General features: G+C 43.2%; 1 protein-coding gene across 1 annotated transcript in view; it reads right to left on the bottom strand.

Moving 5' to 3' along the window:
• Positions 1-21,920, bottom strand: part of cfap61 (cilia and flagella associated protein 61) — a 218,996-nt gene that overhangs the window by 22,617 nt on the left and 174,459 nt on the right. The window contains exon 24 of the mRNA XM_041206097.1: positions 13,266-13,471. Coding sequence (XP_041062031.1) covers positions 13,266-13,471 — 206 coding nt within the window. The remainder of the gene's footprint in view (positions 1-13,265; positions 13,472-21,920) is intronic.

The following is a 21,920-nucleotide window of genomic DNA, read 5'->3' as shown; positions in this document are numbered from 1 at the left end:
CAAACAATGAAAACATTATGAACATTGTGATGACAACTAGCCTATCCATTTATTAGGGTAATTACATATTACTTCACACACAGTACAAAATAAAAACATTCCTATCTTAGACCAAACCTCTACTTAGTCTACACCGTATTGGTGTGGAAATGGGCCATTACCCTACCTTCCCCCCAAAATAGGGTGCCCAACTCAGGGGTAACAATTAATATTCTAGCACAAAATCTTAAATTAACAGGCTTAAAATTACTAGTAACTTTAATTGCAATAACATTAGGAATGATACAATGAAAAGTGTGTTCCATCGTGAATGTCAGATAAATTAAAAATGTAGTACATCTGGATAATGTCTCACCCTAAAACAAATTTCAAATAAGTATCTGTCACTTTTCTTTAACTAACATATAATGAACATTATGGTTTATGAGAACCATCAACAATTAATAGTATATCAGTATTTCTGCCCTTTCTTTTGCAAATTATGAATAAAAATACTGTGATGTTTTCTTGCCAGGAAAGTAAACATTACACTTCTGGCCCAATTTATCAACAGAGCTTGATTTTGAATTATCTGGTAGTTCACTTTTATCACTAAACAAACAATCTTCGTTGTCATTAAGTTTGTTGCAGATGCAGTGAATCCTTGAATAATTTGAGTCAGTTTGGACCTGCTGCCACATGTCTAGGACACTGCAGCATCCAACACTGTCCAGGTTTCACCAGATGTCCTATTGGTGTCAGTTTATCATTGCTCTTGGCGTCCGTTTTGCAAAGAATCCTCGAATGGTTTGTTTCCAATCATATCCATGATGTACCCTGGCTAACATCCTCCTGAATCAATGCCCATCTGAGCCACAAGTTCCAACTGAACCAATATCACCAAAGATTAACTGGGTGGTCTTCTTATTTCTAGTTGATGGGTCCTTGGTGTATGCAAATTAACTGCTATGTTTGCTTACGCACCTCTTGAATTGTAATTTATTGGGTATGATGTTCTTTGGACTATATAAATGCATATTCTTTCTCTCTTACAGCTATCTGATCATTCCTTCTGGTGATATAGCCAAATCAATATTGCATTGGCAAATAAATTCCCAAGCAATTAACACTGATCCAAGAAAGCAACCAGAATTAACAGACCACATTTACATAGCAAGGCATCTGGTCTTCAATGTTCTTAAGTTTGGTCAGACATGTATGTTAGGTGGAATTTCATTTTTGGGTAGTGTCTTTTGTTTCAACATCACAAAACCCAGTAGGTTTCCTGCCATCTGCCATGTCAACCGTCAATACAAAGCTAAACCTGTTTTTCACTGTGTTTTCCTAATGAAAGTAGTAGAGGCTCCCTTTTCATTGTCTGTAGTGTTAGCAGGGATATCATATCTCAGAGGAGTTTTGTCTGCATTGCTCATTTGGCATAACAATGTGGATTGCACAGTATAATGATATAAAGTTGGTACAGTACCAGTGGCATTTTGTAGTCATCTGGCAAGGGCTGCCTGATTGGTTACGCTTTACAACACTGTACAAAGGTGTGCCTCATAAAACAGCGCACTGATCCTTGCCATGAACTGATCACCAGGGATAGTCTTGTCCAATGCACTTTGATATGCTTTTGTCTAATTGTCACTGCACAGCTATGTTTTGCACTTCTGGCAAACCATGCTCAATTTCTGAATAGATCCCACAGGGTAGATACACATCTGGTATGCAAAGGTCTGCACTGGGAGTGCACATTTGCAAAGCGCAGTCTCATGTTCTCACCTGTGAAATGCATTATATTCCTACCTTCTCCTATAATACGTGTTTCTTCATGCAAGTCAAATTAATAGGCATTGCTACTGTAACTGATGTCGGGTATGTCCTGTACACAAAAAGCAGGACAAATCCAACCCGGCTAATTACCGCCCTATTAGTCTACTCGCAATCATCAGTAAAGTAATGGAAGGGGTCATCGATAGTGCTATCAAGCGGCACTTGCTTAGCAATAACCTGCTCACGGACACCAAATTTGGGTTCCGCCAGGACCACTCAGCTCCTGACCTCATTACAGCCTTGGTTCAAACACAGGCAAAAGAGCTGAACTCTAGAGGTGAGATGAGAGTGACTGCCCTTGGCATCAAGGGAGCATTTGACAGAATGTGGCATCAAGGAGCACTAGCAAAACTGGAGTCAATGGGAATCAGGGGGAAATCTCTCCACTGTTTGGAGTCATACCTAGCACAAAGGAAGATGGTTGTGGTTGTTGGAGGACAGTCATCTCAGCTCCAGGACATCACTGCAGGAGTTCCTCAGGGTAATGTCCTCGGTCCAACCATCTTCAATTGCTTCATCAATGACCTTCCTTCCATCATAAGGTCAGAAGTGGGGATGTTCCCTGATGATTGCACAATATTCAGCACCATTTGAGACTCCTCAGGTATTGAAGCAGTCTATGTTCAAATGCAGCAAGACCTGGACAATATCCAGGCCTGGGCTGACAAGTGGCAAGTAATATTTGCACCATGCAAGTGTCAGGCAATGACCATCTCCAACAATAGTCAATGGGGGTTACCATTGACCAGAAACTGAACTGGAATAGCCATATGAATACTGTGGCTACAAGAGCAGGTCAGAGGCTAGGAATAGTGCAATGAGTAACCCACCTCCTGACTCCCCAAAGCCTGTCCACCATCTACAACACACGAGTCAGGAGTGTCATGGAATACTTCCCACTTGCCTGGATGAGTGCAGCTCCCACAGCACTCAAGAAGCTTGACACCATCCAGGACAAAGCAGCCTGCTTGATTGGCACCACATCCACAAACATTCACTCCCTCCACCGCCGATGAACAGTAGCAGCAGTGTGTACCATCTACAAGATGCACTGCAGGAATTCACCAAGGCTCCTTCAACAGCCCCTTCCAAACCCATGATCATTACCATCTAGATGGAAAAGGGCAGCAGATAGATGGGAACACCATCACTTAGAAGTTCCCCTCCAAGTCACTCACCATCCTGACTTGGAAATATATCACCATTCCTTCACTGTCGCTGGGTCAAAATCCTGGAACTCCCTTCCTAACAGCACTGTGGGTGTACCCACACCACTGGACTGCAGCTCACCACCACCTTCTCAAGGGCAACTAGGGATGGGCAATAAATGCTGGCCCAGCCAGCGAAGCCCACAACCCATGAATGAATTAAAAAAAACTTCTCCATTCTTCTCATAACAATACTACTGGTGTCATTAAAAGTTTCCTGAAATATATTTTTAAATGTTTACCAGTCATCTCCGTAGCTATCTTATTGCTTCATCACCTAAGCCTTTAGTCATGTTGATTATGCAATCAGATGGCTGTATTCCAGAACAGTAAATCAAAGAGACCTCTAAAGCTATAGAAGTAGAATTCCCATATACAGGCCACACTCAGAGCTTAAATCAATTTAGTTCAAAAAGTGCACAGCCCATGAGTATCAATACACCACAAACACATTTTTGATACTATATATGCAGATGCACAACTTATCAAAAATATTAGTCCTCCTTATTTTTTGAATGGTGTTCGTTCTCCATATAACAAGGAGCATATATATTTTTCAAAACAGATCAGTGATATTTCTGCAGGTCTCAACAGACTGCCAGTCCATTACGTTTATAACTGACCTCAATATTTTCCAGTGTGTTTTCTTTTGCTATTTATAGGTCATTTTCTAAACAAAGTCAAACAATCATGGTATACATGTTTCCAAAATGAGAAGTATCTTGAACAGGCCACATGATCTGTCTGGACCCTGGGTCTGCAGCAATAAAACCTGACATCATAATAGTGCACTACATTTGATCTTAACCTGAAGGCCAAGAAATAATGATACTGATAATATATCCACGTCTGTAGGCATGAATAGGAAAATATCTTTTGTGTAATTTTCTAAATCTATGTTTAATTTTAACATGTTTTCAAAACATTCTCATTGTGTTGATGTTGAATATTCATTGAAAATTGGTATAGGAAACTGCGGCATAGTTGAGGATACCCTGCTCAATGGCTTTGTTAGGACTAGTAAAAACTTGATAAAAACATGGAAATTGCACAATGAATTAGAAGAAGAAAATATAAACTTTCTCTCTTTGTACACACGTGTATTCAGCTTTCTTTTCCACACTGAAATTCTTAGAACAATGCAAATCTTTCATGCAACCCTTAATCTCAGTTTTCTTCAGATAGTCCTCTTATTTTAAAAAACAGCTTCCAATAGATGTCCATTAACTCAGGAGAAAACATGAAGCATATATATGCTAAATGACATTCCACTCAGCTCAGTGCATAAACACCATTACAGTCTACTAAGACGATAAATATGCTGAACTCTGAACCAAAATCCATCATAGGAACAGGAAATGCTTGAAATACAAAGCAAGCCCCATAGCATTTGAACTGAGAGAACACAAATTAATGTTTCAGATACAGACCCTTCATCATGGAGGTCAGTACCTAAAACATTAATCTGTATTTCCTCTTCAGGTACCAACTGAGCTGTTGGGTATTTCCAGCATTTTTAGCCTTTATTTTGAGGTATTTTCTAGCATCTCTAGGTTTTTTCTTTCATTGCTACGAGAAAACAATAAGACACCAATACTATCAGCATCTTCTCACTAAAAAGGTATTGTCAAATACTAATAATGGGCTGTCGGTACTGAGGGAAAATGTACTGGCAGGCTATTCAGCATACTCAAATTGTGTCTTATCTTTCAATCATCTTATTTACCTTCAACTTCTCAGTACAGTACTTAAATAGTAACTGGTTTATTTTATAAACAAATACTTTTCTTATAAACATATCCTAGAATTAACATATTCTATAACTACTCAGTCTCATTAAAATACTGATATGTATCTTAGATCTGCACAAACAGACTATTTGGCAAAAATAAATACAACCAGTACACAAATATTTTATGATATGTCCATTCTTGTATGTGTTCTATTTGAAATAGCAATGAAATTCCCATTTGAACTAATGCTTTTAATGGTTCAAATACTTTTTCAAGCACACATTGTGCATTGGTAAAGTGCAGAGGCATGTGGATAGAGCTGCATTTAATGTGAAGTTAAGTGGATCTAAGTAAGGGTTGCAGCTGTGCTGTAATCTATTTATATATTTGTTGTTTCTGAGGTAAAAGCAATATAGTAATGAATCACACAAGTCTTTTCAGAAAACTCAGCCATAAAAACTAAATAATAGTGCATTTTTTGAATGAGAAGCCTTCAAAATATGCAAAAAAATTAAGAGGCAAGTTGATAAAATCTAACCTGATTTACATCTGGATAAAGGGAAATTATGGAGTTCTATAAAACACTAACAAGTGTTTCACACCACATTTGTGTTTAGAACTGTACAAATGTAATGTGAAATTTCTAGTATAGGCCCAGTCAATCTAAAGAGTATCTAGATGTCCCCTAATAATTATAGTGTCACAACTCACCAGGGTTAGTGCGATACAATATCAAGCCCCACTGCCCCCCAAGCTGCGACAAATGTGAAAAAGTTTGATCAACCCACCCAATTGTTTCATTTAGGTTAACAGAATCCGAGCACCAGGTTTGTAAACTTAATAAGTAAATAACTCTTTATTGAACAAATTGCCTTTAACTAGTGGCAAAAGAAAGAAATATGAACTGCTAATTTCTTACTCAATAACCTCAACTCTATCCCTTCTCAAATCCCTATACACACACACATGCAAGACACATAAGACACACAAAAACATGGATTTTAAGGGGTGAGATAAAACAGTTCAATAGCACCAATTCCGGAGCGCAGAGTTCGATAGGTTGATTTTGATCGATGTCTTCCAAATTCCTTTCAATTCTTTGTTGATGACACGAGGTGGCCTTCCAGTACTTTTAGTCTTTAGTTCACTGATTGAGCACTTGCCTTTCAATGTCTCTAACAGTGATGTCCCCTTTTCCTCTTGACAGGGGTTTTCAGAGAGAGAGCAGGTTATAGAGATATGAGGAGAAAAAGCCAGCTAGCTATTATTGTAGAATTACTGGAATCTTACACAAACACAGGAGATAGAGGTTTTAGGTCTTTTTCCTTTCAGACTAGAAGCTATTCTCTGCTGCACTTCTCTCACACAAACCCTGGTCACCTGGTCAGGAGCCAATTAAAGCATTGTTGCCAGGTAGTTCCCCATTAGAACAGACTCTCCTTGGCACCATCCTGTCTTTCATGGCACACTCTGTTCCAGGACAGCAACATTGTATATATCCCCACACTGTTCCAGTACACTTGTCCTTCAAAATGCAGCCATTGTAATTTTAATCCACAGTTCAATAGAAATAAAAAGATATGTTCTTTACATGTCTCTGCCCTTAAAAGTGATGAAACACCATTTCAAAATGCATTTCATCAAAAAGTGTGTGACACATGGACAACAAAACACAAGACTTACTTCCATTCATCCTTCCTCCCCCTTATACAATCTTATATAATCTTTAGCATTGCTTACCCCTTTAACTTATTTCAGTATTTTATACCTGGGACAATGCATCTGCTCTCACATTATCTTTGCCGGCAATGTGAACAATCTTTACATTGAATGGCTGAAACAATAGACTCCATCTAAACAGTCTCACATTTCAAGTTTTAAACTTGTCAATGAACACCAGCAGATATGGTCAATGTAGATTAGTGTTTCTTCGTTGTTGTGTTGGACATAACTTCGAAGTATTGAAGAGACAACAACAATGCTAGAGTTTATTTTTCTACTGTAGATTACTTCCTCTTAAATTGATATAGTTTCTTGGAAAAGTACCCCACTGGCTTCTCTATCCCTAATTTATCATCTGGTAATAGGACTGCACCTATCCCCAAGTTACGAGCATCAATTGCCATTTTAAAAGGCTTGGTAAAGTCAGGGGTGGCCAACACTAATTCATTTATTAAGATTGTCTTCAACTTTTCAAAGGCTGCTTGGCATTCTGCTGACCAAACCACTTTTGCCTGTTTTCTTAACAAATTGGTGAGATGTCCAGCTATTGTGCTGAAGTTAGGCACAAACTTCCTATAAAACCCACACATTCCCAAAATCTTCATGATTTCTCGTTTAGTTTTAAGAATGGGGAATTCTATTAGAACATTCACTTTTGCAATTCTTGGCAACACTTGCCCTTGTCCTGCAATGTGACCCAGGTAAGTTACTCTTGCTTTTACAAATTAGCTTTTGGCCAGATTTATGACTAAGCCATCCAATTGCATTTGCTTAAACAGGTCCTCTAATTGCTTTCCATGTTCTTCTCATGTGTTACTATATATTACGAAATAGTTTAAATAAACCACACAGCTATATACTTTAGCTACAACTTGATGCATAAGTTTCTAGAATGTAGGTGGGGCATTTTAAACCCAAATAGCATGACTAGACATTGATACAATCCACTTGGTGTAACAAAGGTGGATATTTCTTTAGCCCTTGATGTTAATGGCACTTGCCAATATCCCTTCAGTAGATCAATTTTAGAAAGAAATGAGGCACTGCCAACTCTATTGATGCAATCTTCTAACCAATGAATTGGGTACAAGTCAGTCCTTATTGCTGCATTCACTTTCCGGTAGTCTATACAAAATCTAGTTGATTCATCCGGCTTAGGAACCAACGCTACTGGTGAACTCCAGCTGCTTTGGCTAGGCTCAGTCAATTGATTTTACAGCAAATATTGGATCTCTGTTTCTACCTGAGCTTGTTTCTCTGGGCTCAGCTGGTAAGGATGTTGTTTTATTGGCACTAAGTCTCCTATGTTCACATCATGTCTAGCTAACATAGTACATCCGGGTGTATCCCTACAAGTTCCCTTATACTTCCTAAGTAACCTTATTAGATCTTCTTGTGGTCCTTCCTCTAAATATGAGAACACAGTGTCTAATTATCCCTGTATTTTTGTATTGGCTAATCGAACTGTAGGATCCAGGACATTTTCCAGGACATAATCATCAGTTTGGGTATCAAATAAATAAAGTCTATTGCCTATCATCCACAGCCACAGGAGGCTTTAGAAAGATACCATCAGACTCTAAAAACCATGATTAAGACCTATTCTCATGGATACCCAAAGGATTGGGACAAAGGATTAGATTTCTCACTATTTGTTACCAAAAATTCTCAAAATGAACCTACTGGATTTAGTCTATTCAAATTGATCTATGGTCATGAAATAAGAGGCCCATTAAAAGCGATTAAGGAAAAGTTCCTAAAGCAGGAAAAAGTTATTATTGTAGGAGGTTCGCTTTGTGCACTGTCTACTTCTCCCTCTACCTTACTCTTACTGTCTCTGTCATCCTCTATTACTCCTACCACCTGGCATACTTGCTCTTTCCCATCATCTTCCCTGCAATGACATTGCTTCAACACATTTATGAGACATAACCGTTTCTTCTTCCTATGCTCAGGAGTATCTTTCAGGTGGTCACTTTACTAACTCTCCTAACTACCTTGTAGGGGCCAACAAATTCTTTCAGGGGTTCACCCTGTAAAGGCAATAATACCAAGAAAGGTTCTGCCTCAGCTTCAGGGTGAGCTCACTGTGCTAACTTGTTTAACTCTGGATCTGCTTTCTGAGCCTCAATTAATGAAGACCTGCCAAAGACTTCCTTTGAATTATCCTCATGCTTAAATAAAGTTTCAGTTACTCTAACATCTGCTCGTGGTATTACTTTGACTTCTAGTGATGGACTTTGTTTTGCCATTGCTCTGGTCATCACACATGATGGATAAATACCAAGAACTTGTTCTTGTAACTGCTCCGTCTCTTTAGCCTCTCTTGGATTTTCCATAATTATGGGTGAAGCTATAGCTTTCACTCCTGCCAAATCATTCCCCAGGAGTAAATCAACTCCATCCATGGGTAATTCCTTAACCACTCCTAACCACCGATCCAGACAACAAATCACACTCCAATTGTACTTTGTACAATGGAACCGGGATATACTCTCCACTTATCCCATTTACCAATACTTTAGCTTTCACTGAACTCTCTGGAGGGAAAACTAGGTCCTTCTCCAGCAAAAGAGTTTGAGTAGCTCCTGTGTCCCTTAATTTAGTTATGTGTTTAGCTGTATCATTTGATGAAAAAGGGGTTGTCATTCCTTTAGACGAAAAACCTTTATATCTCTCAAATACCTTATTCATTTCACCTGCATTCACAGCAGTGTTTATCTCTGGACCCTTATTTGTAGTTAAAGCTACAATTTGATCCGTGCCATTTTCTTTTTGAGTTCCCTATTCGGACTTACTCTTACGGACTTTAATAAGTCCCATGGGTTTCCCTCACAACTTCCAGCATTCTGAACAAATGTGTCCCACTTTATTACAAGAGAAACACTTAGGCCTTCGAGTTTCACCTCCACCCTCAGTACCTCTCTTCCTGATCTGGGAAGGAGATTCCCAGCTATCCTGGCTACTTGCCTTCCTTTCACTCTCCCACTTGCTATCTGTTTCAACTTTATGGGGGTGATGAAAGAAGGGTTTAGTTTTATGGATCATCTCATAATTGTCAGCCATTACTGCTGCCAGTCTAGCAGTTGCAACTCTTCGATCTTTAACATTATTACAGAAGGTAGGGAGTTTTTAAATTCTTCCAAGAGAATGGTCTCTCTGAGAACTTCATAGGTAGTTTCAACTCCCAACGCTCATATCCACCTGTCAAAACTACTTTGCTTAACACTTTTGAGTTCAATGTAAGTTTGCCCAGGCTGTTTCCTTAAATTTCAAAACTTTTGTCTGTATGCTTCAGGGACCAACTCATATGCACTCAAAGTGGCCTTTTTCACCACATCATAATCCCTAGAAGCCTCTGATAGTGAAGCATAAATTTCCTGTGTTCTACCTGTCAATTTACTCAGCATGGGCAATGTCCGGTTTTCCTTTGGCCAATTCACCTGTTTCACTATCTTCTTAAATAAAATACAGAATGCTTCAATATCCCTCTCCTCAAACCTTGGAAAAGCTTGTACAAATTTAAACATCTCCCCACTAGGTTCTGATCTGGAAACAAGTCCTGCCTCACCTCCTGGTGTCTCTTTTTTAATTGCCAGCATTCTAAGCCGGCATTCTCTCTCTCTCTTTTTGTCTTTCCTGCCTGTCTAATCTCACCATTTCTACCTCCCTTTGAGATTCTCTCTTTCTTTCCTTTTCTTTTTCTTTCTTTGCCCTTTCTTTTTCTGCTGCCTCCAGTTCCAATTTTTTTATTTGCAACTGAATTTGAGCCCATTCTAATGAACCACTCCTTGTAGAACTCGGTCTCTCAGGTATTCCTTCCAGTTTTAAATGCTGTATCTTCAATATATCTTCGATTACCTCTGCCTTCCTAGCTTTGGCAGACAATCCTACTCTTAATTTCCTGGAAAAACTCAGCAGGTCTGGCAGCATCGGCGGAGAAGAAAAGAGTTGACGTTTCGAGTCCTCATGACCCTTCGACAGTTCTGTCGAAGGGTCATGAGGACTCGAAACGTCAACTCTTTTCTTCTCCGCCGATGCTGCCAGACCTGCTGAGTTTTTCCAGGTAATTCTGTTTTTGTTTTGGATTTCCAGCATCCGCAGTTTTTTTGTTTTTATCCTACTCTTAATTTACTTGCCAATTCAATTAACCTGGCTTTTGGGATCCCTTGTAAAATCATCAGGGACATATCTTCCAGTTGCAGGAAAGTTTTAGCACTTTCCAGTGCCGTCTTACTTTTGATAGTACAAACCTGGTGTTTCCTTTTAACTTTAATTACTTACTAAATCTACACCCAAATTGTTGTTGTCTTTTGTTCCAAAATATCCTGGACCTGAGCCCCCAAACTTTATCAGGGCATACTGGGGATAGTGTGCTGCAATATCAAGCCCCACTGCTTCCTGAGCCGCGACAAATGCGAAAAAGTTTGATCAACCCACCTAATTATTTAATTTTGGTTAACAGAATCCGAGCACCAGGTTTTTAAACTTAATAAGTAAATAATTCTTTATTGAACAAATTGTCATTAACTAGTGGCAAAAGAAAAAATATGAACTGCTAATTTCTAACACTATAACCTCAATTCTACCCCTTCTTAAATCCCTATATACACACACGTGCAAGACACATAAGACACACAAAAACATGGATTTTAAGGGTGGGATAAAATAGTTCAATAGCACCGATTCCGGAGTGCAGAGTTCGATGGGTTGATTTTGATTGACCTCTTCCAAATTCCTTTCAATTCTTTGTTGATGACATGAGGTGGTCTTCCAGCAGTTTTTTCAGTCTTTTGTTCACTGGTTGAGCAATTGCCTTTCAATGTCTTTGACAGTGATTTTTCCCTTTGCTGACATGGTTTTCAGAGAGATTCAGAGCAGGTCACAGAAATATGAGGAGAAAAATCCAGCTAGCTATTATTGTAGAATTACTGGAAACTTACACACACAGGAGAGAGAGGTTTTAGGTCTTTTTCCTTTCAGACTAGGAGCTATTCTCTGCTGCACTGCTCTCACACAAACCCTGGTCGCCTGGTCAGGAGCCAATTAAAACGTTGTTGCCAGGCAGTTCCCCATTAGACCAGTCTTTCATGGCACACTCTGTTCCAGGACAGCAACATTGTATATTTCCCTCATACTGTTCCAGTAGATATGTCCTTCAAACTGCAGCCATTGGAATTTCAATCCTCAGTCCAACAGAAATAAAAAGATATGCTCTTTACAATAGCCTCTGTAGTTCACGATATCAGGTTATATCTTTCTGCCCACTTCCTGCATTTACATTGCTGAAAATGACTCCTTTAGCTGAATGGTAGAAATCATAGACCAACATTTTCATCGGTCAACAATGCCATATAGATAAAGGAGACAGGCTTGTTTATGCTATGGAATGCAGCTGATGGAGTGAAATAAGGTAATAATTCTACCAATGATATCCCAAGGTCTTGCAATAACAATCAGGCCCAGTATACCATTAGAAGCTGACTTAGGATCACATGATTCAGCATTCATAATTACATATCACATGTAATGATATGCAGTGGAACTGTTATTTATGCCTACCATGTGGCATGGACATGGTTTTAGGTTAGTAGTTGATAGCTCAGTATGTGTATTCAACCAGATTATTTCCAAAGAGGCATTGATTACACAGATCTGAACTTCCAAGGAAGATAGAGCACACAACAGAGCAATCTAGCGGGGATGACTTTTGCGACATTTTTCAATAAGCCTTACTCATTTTGGCTGGTTTGATATAACAGGAGTATAAGGAAGTATCTCAGAATATTATCCAACAAAAGCTTCTCAAAAAATTGGTTCTATACTCTCATGCCATTACTGATATTTCTCAAATGGTTACATCATCTGGGCAATATCATTTTAGCTAGGATGAAAATGCTAATGAAACACACATCTCCATATTTCCTGCAATTGTCAGTGATGTGCTATAACCAACTGACAGGAAACAATGTAAGAATTCCTTGCCATCAAAAACAGAGCCTTTCACCATTTGGCTGTATGTGCTTTTTTGTTGAAGCTTTGAATTATGCTATATTCTCTTCAGTCTCTGGTTCAACTCTATTGACATAAAACATTTACTTCTGTATCAAGTATCCAAAAAGATAGAATCATTCAGTACCCAATGTCACCTTCTGAATGGCATATGATTTGGGTAAAAACAAATCTAACTTTTGCTGCATTTTTCAAAGGGGCTGATGTCTAATGTAGTCAAATCTACTACTTTCACAAAGACACATCCAATGGGTTGAATAGTTCATTCATAGATTGCAGAACATGGCATACAGGTGTAAAATGCTGAGTCGTATCAATTGGTGGCTGAGTAATCAACAGCCAGGCTAAGATCAAATTGGTTCCAAAAGGTAGGTATAAATAGCAACTCTGTTGTAACTGTGATGTTGTTATGGACATCGGATTACGTGACCTCAAGAAGGTGCTTTATGCAAATAGCTACATGATAAAGGAGTATGGATGGCTCCGATATATCTGAATTGTGTGCAAGCAGCCCCTGAAGTTTTACTCCACTTTAGAGAAGGATGTTAAGGCAGAGAGAAAAAAAAACATTTTTAAGGTGTGAATTTGATTGGGCGTCTTATAAAATAGCCCACATCCTCTGACTTTTGATGACAGGATACAACCTATTTTTATTATTCATGTTCCTGGACAACAGCTATCACAATTACATAACATTCAATGCATATAATCAGACTTTCATGCCATAAGAAAGAATATGCACTATACAGCCACACAATACCTATCTCTACCTTACCTGTACAAGTCTGAGATCAGGCCCTCATCAAAGCGAGAACACAAATTATTAAGGAGGCGCTCATGCTGTCCATATAAGCATATATAGTTGGATACTGGTAAAGGTGTCAGTGATAGACAAATGATGGATTCTACCATGCTGTATTGATTCAAATGAATTTCAAAGTAGTTCCCAGTATTAACACTTCCTGTGATTATATCACGCCCCTAGAAAAATGAAAGAAAATAATCAATGCAATCCAGCCTTGTTAACTGAATTATATGACAGAAATTAATTTTCTGGAAGGCAGGAATGATTTTGTGGCGTTAATCATTTTCTTGCCCAGTGGACCAATGCTTGTCTGATCTGAAATGCATCAATGTATGGGGGAACATTTGACATGATAACGGAATGTGATCAACCTCCCAAAGTAAAGGGCAGTAAAAAAAGATGGCTCCTATATTTGAACTAACACATATGAATGCACGCGTGTCTAAATTTCTCTTAACTGATCATGTCCCATTTTTTGTTCCATGAGGGTGGATGTAAGTTAAGCCATCAAATTAATGGAGGCCAGTAATACTCACCTTTAAGAAGCAGAATAAGCTCGAAATTAAGCCCTTAATAATTAAAAATGGCTACTTGGTGATATTTCCAGAGCTGAATGGAAAACAGTGCTGATTCCTAAAAAAGAACCCAAGAATGTCCTGTTTTAATGAATTTTCTGCTCCCGTTGGTGGCAGGTGTCATGGCAAGCTTGGTGGGGGGGAGGGTGAAGAATTCGGCAGGAGGGGCAGAAATTGGTTTCACGCCAGCGTGAAATCACAGCGGGATAATCGATGGTGTCTGCCATGGTGGATTGTGAATCCCACTGGAGGTTGGCGTGTACACAATTTGCATCCCACTAATGGATGCAAAGTAAAATCCAACCAGAATTGTCCCCCCAAGCCCAATATGAAGCTGCGCCAGCAGCTGGCCCAGAACACATCTGGACAAGCATGACGTGTAGAAGTCGGGACTTACCGTTAAGTCTTGGCTCAGATCATGGACATCTGAAGAAGATGCCAGAGCCCTATAGCTACTGGACCCTGGAGGAACATGTGCATCACATGCTGAGTAGATCCTCATGCACATGGCACTGCTACGAAGCAGCTCTCTGAAGGTGAGAGGGCTCTACGCAATAACTTCAAGCCTCTTTGCTTCACCATGGCTCACACCATCTTCCATGATCTCCATTGTGCTTCGGGCCTGCTTCAGAACTTCATGGACTTTGCCATGAGATGGTACAAATGATCGGTGAAGTGGTGGTAGTCGTGGCGGGGGGGGGTGGAAGAACTATGCATGAGTGGGAGAGGAAGGTGTACCGAGGGTTGTGAGTTTATAAGGGTGTTCAAGGTGATGGGGAAGGTGGTGGTGAGGTTGGGGGGTGGGGGGGCGGTGAAGGTGTTGGGGGGGATGAGGTTGGGAGGGGGAAGGAGGGTGTCCACAGGGAGAAGGGAGTACCGGGGAGGGGGGGGAGGGTAGGGTGTAACAGGGGTGAATGGTGTAAGAGGGGAGGTGAAGGGGGGGAATTTGGACGGGGAAAGGTGTCCGGGAAGGAGGGGGCAAGGTGCAAGGGAGGGAGTTTGGACGGGGAAAGGTGTCCGGGAAGGAGGGGGGAGTTTGGAGGAGGGGGGAAGTGCCCGGGGTGGAAGACGGAGTTCGGAGGGGGGAAGGTGTCCGGGGGGAGGAGGAGGGAGTTCATTGATGGGAGGAAGTACAGTTGGGAAGAGGGAGTAAGGGTGGAGGAAGTAGTAAGGGGCAGTTGGAATGTCCAGGTGAATATGCAAGAGAGGAGTCTGTGGAGTCAATGACTGCCTCCTGGGCAGTGAACGCAAGGTGGGTGTGGTAAGATGGAAATATGAAAGGGGGCAGCGGGAGCTGGTAGGGTGGGAGGTTGAAGGTACATTGGTACCGGTAGAAGAAGTGGTGAGGGTGGTTGGTGGGGACACAGAGGCAAAAACCGACCTGGGGGTGGGAAGGAGGTGGTCAGGGAGGTCAGTGTGGATGGGGGTGAGGATTTTCAGGAATGTAGGGAATGTGCATGTTCACCTGGACATCCTGGGATGACAAGGGTTCGGCTGTAGGTTAACAGTGGGGAGGTGGAAAGTGATGCCAGGGATTTGGACTGTGATGGGACAAAGGACCTGGGTGACTGGGGGAGGACAAAGGGGTAGCTATTCAAAAACTTGACTACCATGTTGTGCAAATGGAAATGAGTGGAGCCTCATTTTGGTTGGGCTCAGGTGCTGCATGGGAGTGTGATCAGTGAATGGGTGGAGATGCAGCTCAGCTCAGATGGACAACTGAAAGAGAACCCCAGCCGGCAGCATTGAAAATACTCGGGGCATTGAGATGAGTGTGATTGAGAGGATCCACATGCATGGGAGAGCACTTGCACTAGACTCCAAAAGGCTGTGCCACACACACTTTTCCCTCCAGAATCACTCATGCGCTGACTGTGTGTAGCTGAACTGCTAGTGGCAGGGGATGCAGGGGAAGGACTTGGGGAGCCTGTCAATGTGGCTGAAAGACAGTATTACACATTATTCAGTGAAAGTGAATATATTTTTAGATTATAAAGTGACAAAATGTGTTCACCCGTGCATCCACTTGTGATCAGAATAACTTAACTTTTCTGGGCCCAATGCTTCTTCTAGGTGCTGGCCTGACATCCGCAGCAAGGGTGGAGACAGCCTGTGCAATGGTTGGCCCTGTTGCCTCTGATGACTGTGGCATACATCCTGTGGACAGCCAAGATGTTGAGGACTCCAGTTTGCCTTGGCTGTCCTCCTGTGGGCCAGCTGCTCCCTCTGAAGTTGAGGGGGTCACAGGCAAAGGGGACTCGGAGATTCCCGAGTGACAATCCCACCTGGATTGTGCTGATATTATTAGCAAAAACTCGCATAAATTACCCCATCCCTTCACGTTATCTTGCACTATCTGTAGTCACAGCATGCATGACACACCAAATGAACAAAGGAAGAGCATCACTTTAGCAAAAACCTGCACAGAAATTTGGGTACCTGTAACTACGACGTGTGATTATATCACCATCCCATCAGCAATTAACTGATTGAGGATGCTACACAACCTGTGACTGGAAGACTGAATTTAGGTTGCAGGTGCTTTAGACTTCAGTTGTATGTGGTGGAGCAGGTAACAGAAAATCCTAAAGACGTGTGTCTGGAGCAGCAAGATATAAACACGACGAAGTGCTGTTTCACTACGTATGCGGTTACAGATTGAATACTTTAATAGCCAATTTAAATGTTATGGTAAGAAACAGGATGGCTGCATGAAAGATCGCTGTGCAGGGATTGACAGGAAATATGCTGGCTACAGTAGAATCCTCAGTAATGTGTGAGTTTAGCAACAAGAGGTTGATATTCACCCTGCTTTAATTGTAGCTATACTGGATAGTGGTTAAAAGTAGCTCTGAGGAGTAGGCAGGAAAATGGAAACTCTGGAAAAGAATTGTGGTCAAAACTACTAAAAAACTTAGTACAAATGAAGAACATCAGTTGGTCTGGTCTCATCCAGATAAATGATATCTATCAATATCTGTCAAACGCTGGGCGGAATCGTCCCAGATTTGCACTAAGTGTGGTAAAGGGCAGGTAAAATAATGTTTTACCCGCTGGCCGCAATGGTGGGCTTTTACGCCGTATCATTCCAAACCGTTACACTATTTATGCACTCCCGGGAAACACATCGTTTCGATGGCGGGCGGGCTCTTGTTCACCCACCCACCATCACCCTGCTGCTGCGTCACGCCGGGCGCCATATTTAAAGTCCAGCTGCGTGTACACATCTCAGTGCTCCCAGACCACCACTGCTGCATGGAAGACATGGCTCTGAATCTGAAGAAAACTGCAGCCCCCAGGTTCAGCGACGTGCCCCTTGAGTACATTTCGGATGCCGTGGAGGCCCACTAGATGTCCTCTAAACCCACTCTGGCTGCAAGATGGCCAGCAACAGCACTAAAACGGCTTGGGAGACAGTGGCAGTGGTGGTCAGCACCAACGTCCTTCAAAAGGGGACAGCCACCCAGTACCGTAAGAGGATGAATGATCTCCGTTCTGCCAGGGTAAGTCATTCTCAACTCACACAATCACCAACCCATCACACATCCATATCACTATTCACCCCCTCACATTCACTGTCATTGTCCTCATTGTCCCCATGGGACCACTCACCACCTACACACGCCTGGCATACTTATCATCTGGCCTGGTAGGCATCCTGCTTACACTTTCTCCATCTCTATTTATGCAGGACAAGCTGGCACACAACAAGAGGGAGAGGTGACAGATCAGTGGCAGAATGCCTGAAATCAAGGTCCTCACAGGCTTTGAAAACAGAGCCAAGCAGCTGGCTGGTGAGGACCTGGACTGGTCCTGCGCAGACGGTGAGGTCGGTGGTGCTTGACCAAGTGAGGGTCCAGTAGTGCAACATCCATCAGACAACCATACTGTGAATGATGTGTCCTGTTTCATAGGCCACCACCATGCACTAATTATCTCCCCTTGCTTTCGCAGGCACATCTGCCAAACAGCCGATGGAGTCCATGACCCAGGGCCTCCAATCAAGCCCTGAAGAAACCTCTGAAGAGGAACCTGCAGGCACCCTCCCTGAAGTCCCATCACAGTGCTTGCCCACGGCCTCCACCAGCGCAGAGACACACACCTCAGAGGGACCTAGCTTTAGAATAGCCCCGGATCATAATCTGGTGAGCATATTATGCTGTCCAATCCACAGCAGGTGGAGGCAAGGGCTTCCAGGTTTCTGGCACTCGGAGAACTGCTGGAGGCCAGAACTTTGCTGAGTCCGAATCAGAAGACGAACCTCTGGACTCGGTCATGTCATAGCTGCTGGAGCTGCAGAGGCAGGCTTGTGAACATCAGGAAGGGATGTTAGTTGCACTCCCCAGATTGCAAGGCACGATGGAGGAGTCCGTCCGCCTTCAGGCTGAAGTGATAGCCGGCATGCCAACACACCAAGGTCAACACTGGTAGGATGGCAGCTGCCATAGAGATCTTGATCCAGGACTTCACTCCTGCACTGCTGCGTGGGCTCAACTCCATCACTGGTGCCTTTGTTGGCCTCCAACAGCATGTACACGTAAGGGGTGCCCGACAGCTCGATATCACTCCAGCTACCCCTGCTCCTCAAGAAGTCAGCCTGGGGTCCCTGGACACCCATAGAGAGGGAGATCAGCAGGTGCACGCTCCAGGCACATCCATCCAGATGACTCTGAGAGTGTCCAGCCCATCTGACTCCCCTCTTCCTGTGACCTCAGCAGCTCCAGCTCCACAGGCCAAGGAGGATGCCACTGCCACACTGCAGGACCCCGAAAGCAGGCCAAGATCCTCCAAGTTTCAGCGCTACAGAGGATGTCTGCCAAGGTCATCTTGTATAGGGTCTCACAGTCAGCAGGCTGTCTCCACCTCCGCTGTGGATGTCTGGGGAGCACCAAGATGTATCGGCAGGGTTAGGAAAGTTATGGAGAGTTAATTGCACAGCCTGGGCATGGGTGTTAATCACTTGTACACACTGTTCACTATTATCAATAAACTCCCAAGAATGTCTCCCTGCCTATGGCTCCTTGTTCTGATGAGCAGTGTTCATGTCACTCAGATTTGAAACATTTCTGAACAAGATAAAGGCAGGTGTCTCAGTCCAGGGCCTCTTCCCTGTGCTCTGTGCAGCCTTCAGACCAAAGTGATGGTCCGGTCTCATACTCCCTGGAACCATTACTGATGCCTGCACCTCGGCAGTGCTTGTCATTGCTGCCAGAATGTCGTGGGCAGGCTCCACAGAGTTATCTCATTCTCTCTGTGTGCTCACAGCACCTTTAAGGGGGATGGCCACCTATCTTTTCAGCATCTGTTACCAGTGATGCTGTGCCCCAGCTCCCGAAGGGTTCAGGTGCTGAACGCGGACAAAGGATCAGATGCTTCTAAAGTTCCATGGCTACATCTCTATGATACGACTCTGATCACAGAGTGCAAGTGAGCTGCCCTTGACCAGGCAGGAGTCAGAAATTCTTAGAGGCTATGTGAAGATTTATGGAACGTCCTCACTGCATGTCGTTGTCATCATCCTCCTGCAATCGAGCGACTATTAGGGCCTCCACTGCGTCTCCATGACAGGAGCATTATCACAGAGGGTATGTGTGCTGCCATAAGCCAGACTGGAGTCAAACGTTCACAGATGCAATGTGAGGATCTATGGGGTCACCTCACTGCATGTCATCATCATCCTCCAAAAATCTAGCAGCTACGAGGGCCTCCCAAGCATGCCTGCCTCGTCTAGCCAGTGTGAGGGCATCATCCCTGTCATCGTCGCCTCTGAGGACCTCCTCACCCTCATCCCCATCAGCGTCCTCCTCATCAGACGAAACCTTCAGCTCCTCCATCTCTTCCTCATCCAGCTCCTCTCCCTGTTGGAGTGCCAGGTTGTAAAGGGCGCAGCAGGTGATGACGGTGTGTGACACCCTCTGCAGGGCTCCACTAGGCTGGTCCAGGCAGCGGAACCTCATCTTCAGCATCCCAAGTTGTGGGCTGCAGCATGAGCCTTATTATACTGTCGCTCTGCTGCAGTCTGAGGCTGCCACACAGTGTCATCAGCCACGGCCTCTGCGGGTAACCCTTGTCCCTGAGGAGCCAACCCTGCAGCTTCTGTGGACCCTGGAAGACTTCAGAGACCGACTGAGGATGTAGGAGTCATGCACACTCCCTGGAAACTGTGCGCACACCTGCAGCGCTGCATTCATTGCTGCCTGAACAAAACACTCTTTCCCATTCCTGCTGCCTTGAGTTGTCCTGCTACTGCTGCCTTCAATCATCCTGCTTATACAGCTTCTCCCCTCACTCAAAGCAACCATGGAGCTTGCTGGAAGGCACCACCACCAATGGCAGGAGGAAGGCCTTGGTTGGCCCCACACTTCAACAATGCCTCCCGACAGGTTCTCCTCCAGGCTGCAAGGGTAAGGTCCAAGGGATGGGAGGAGAATTTAAAGGACAAATGATCAAATGTTCAGGGTCTCACTTGCGGCATAAACAGAAGGGTTCAGCAAAGCGATTGCCGATCTCAGCATTTTGCTTCCCAAGTGCTGGTAGGGACTCAGCGGCCCATGATGGGACACACGAATGCCACCTATATACAGCAACACCCGAGGGACCTTGTGGGTTCAGCAAAGACAGATGTTTTCAAGATGAAAACATGCCTCTGGCCGTATTTGCTGCTGCCTGAGCCCCTTGCCACTAGCTTGGTGGTCACTCCCTTGACACTAAGCTCACCCCCTTGTGTTACCACATAGAAGTACTAAGGAGAAAAGAAGTATGGAGTAGTCATTTTGGTGGGCTGAATCAGTCATTGACGTGTTTTCAACACTGGATCTAGGTTTTGGGGGTGACCCCATGGCTGCTGACCTCCTCTGCAATCTTTCTCCAGGCTTCCTAGGTTCTGCCTGGAGCACAGAGTTGGGACAATTCCCAGCTCCACAAACTTGACCTCGGAGAAAGCGCCCTGAAAGTTTGGATTCTCAGTCTGGGGCTGTGGGGTGAAACTAGGGTCGTGGGGGCCCCCGGAAGCAGTGCGGAGGCAGTACAGTGGCTGCCAGGGGTGGAGGCAGGCTAAACAGAAAGGCCTGTCTTGGTGCTGTCACAGCTTTGAGGAAAAAAACAAAAAACAGCCCTCCGCTCCTCACCTCATACTCCCTCACCCCCATACAGTGCCCATGTCCCAGCCATGCCAAACAATGCTACCTCAGGCCCCACCTACCCTCCATGACCCCTCATACCATCCATGCCAACATTTGCCTCTCCACCCACCCACAGATCCCTTTATAACTCCATGACAACTTAGGGTCAACTCATGCCAACCCATGCCCTCCCCACCCACCACCCTTTCCCCTTACACCCTCCATGCCATCTCACCCAGTATCTACCATGGGCAGACCTCAGGACCCATGCAGAGATTAAATAAAGTTCTTAAGCATCCAATGATGAATTCACTATTTCAAAAAAACACTGTCATCAATAAAAACCTATTCATTACATTTAATTTCCTTAAATCCTCTATAAAAGCAAGCATTTGTATTCAAAGTCCCACTGCAAAGATTTTATAAGCTTTTGAAGTAGTCAGTCAAACTTTGCCAGGCACCACACTGTGATAATGATAGGTTGTGAAATCAGTCATGTATCACTAATCCCACAATGCTAACCTTCAGAGTTATGTCACCAGAGTGTGTAAAATAGCAAGCATTGTTTTTTTTAAACACTGCAGAGATTTTTTTCAAATATTTAAAGGGCAGGAGATATAAATCCCTTGACAGCTTGACAGTTCCATTTGACAGTTCCCTTTGGCAGTTCTATTTGACAGTTTGCTTTGACAGTTCCAATGAGTTTATTCACTTTTACGTACATTCATGCCTCCTTTAATAATCCCAAAGGGTGGCTTACCTCTACCAAAGGGCATATTACCTGTCCCAAAGGTTCCCCAGGACCATATTCAAAAGGGTATCCTACCTCTCCAAAAGGTTATCCTGCCTCTCCAAATAACTACGCTAACTTTAGACTTTTTCCTACCAGGCTATTGGCATCCCAATAGCCAAAATCTGATCAGCTCGAA

This window comes from Carcharodon carcharias, chromosome 2, assembly GCF_017639515.1.
Source record: "Carcharodon carcharias isolate sCarCar2 chromosome 2, sCarCar2.pri, whole genome shotgun sequence".
Taxonomy (NCBI): Eukaryota; Metazoa; Chordata; class Chondrichthyes; order Lamniformes; family Lamnidae; genus Carcharodon; species Carcharodon carcharias.
Note: the sequence above shows the minus strand (reverse complement) of the source record. Positions and strands in the feature narration are given on the sequence as shown.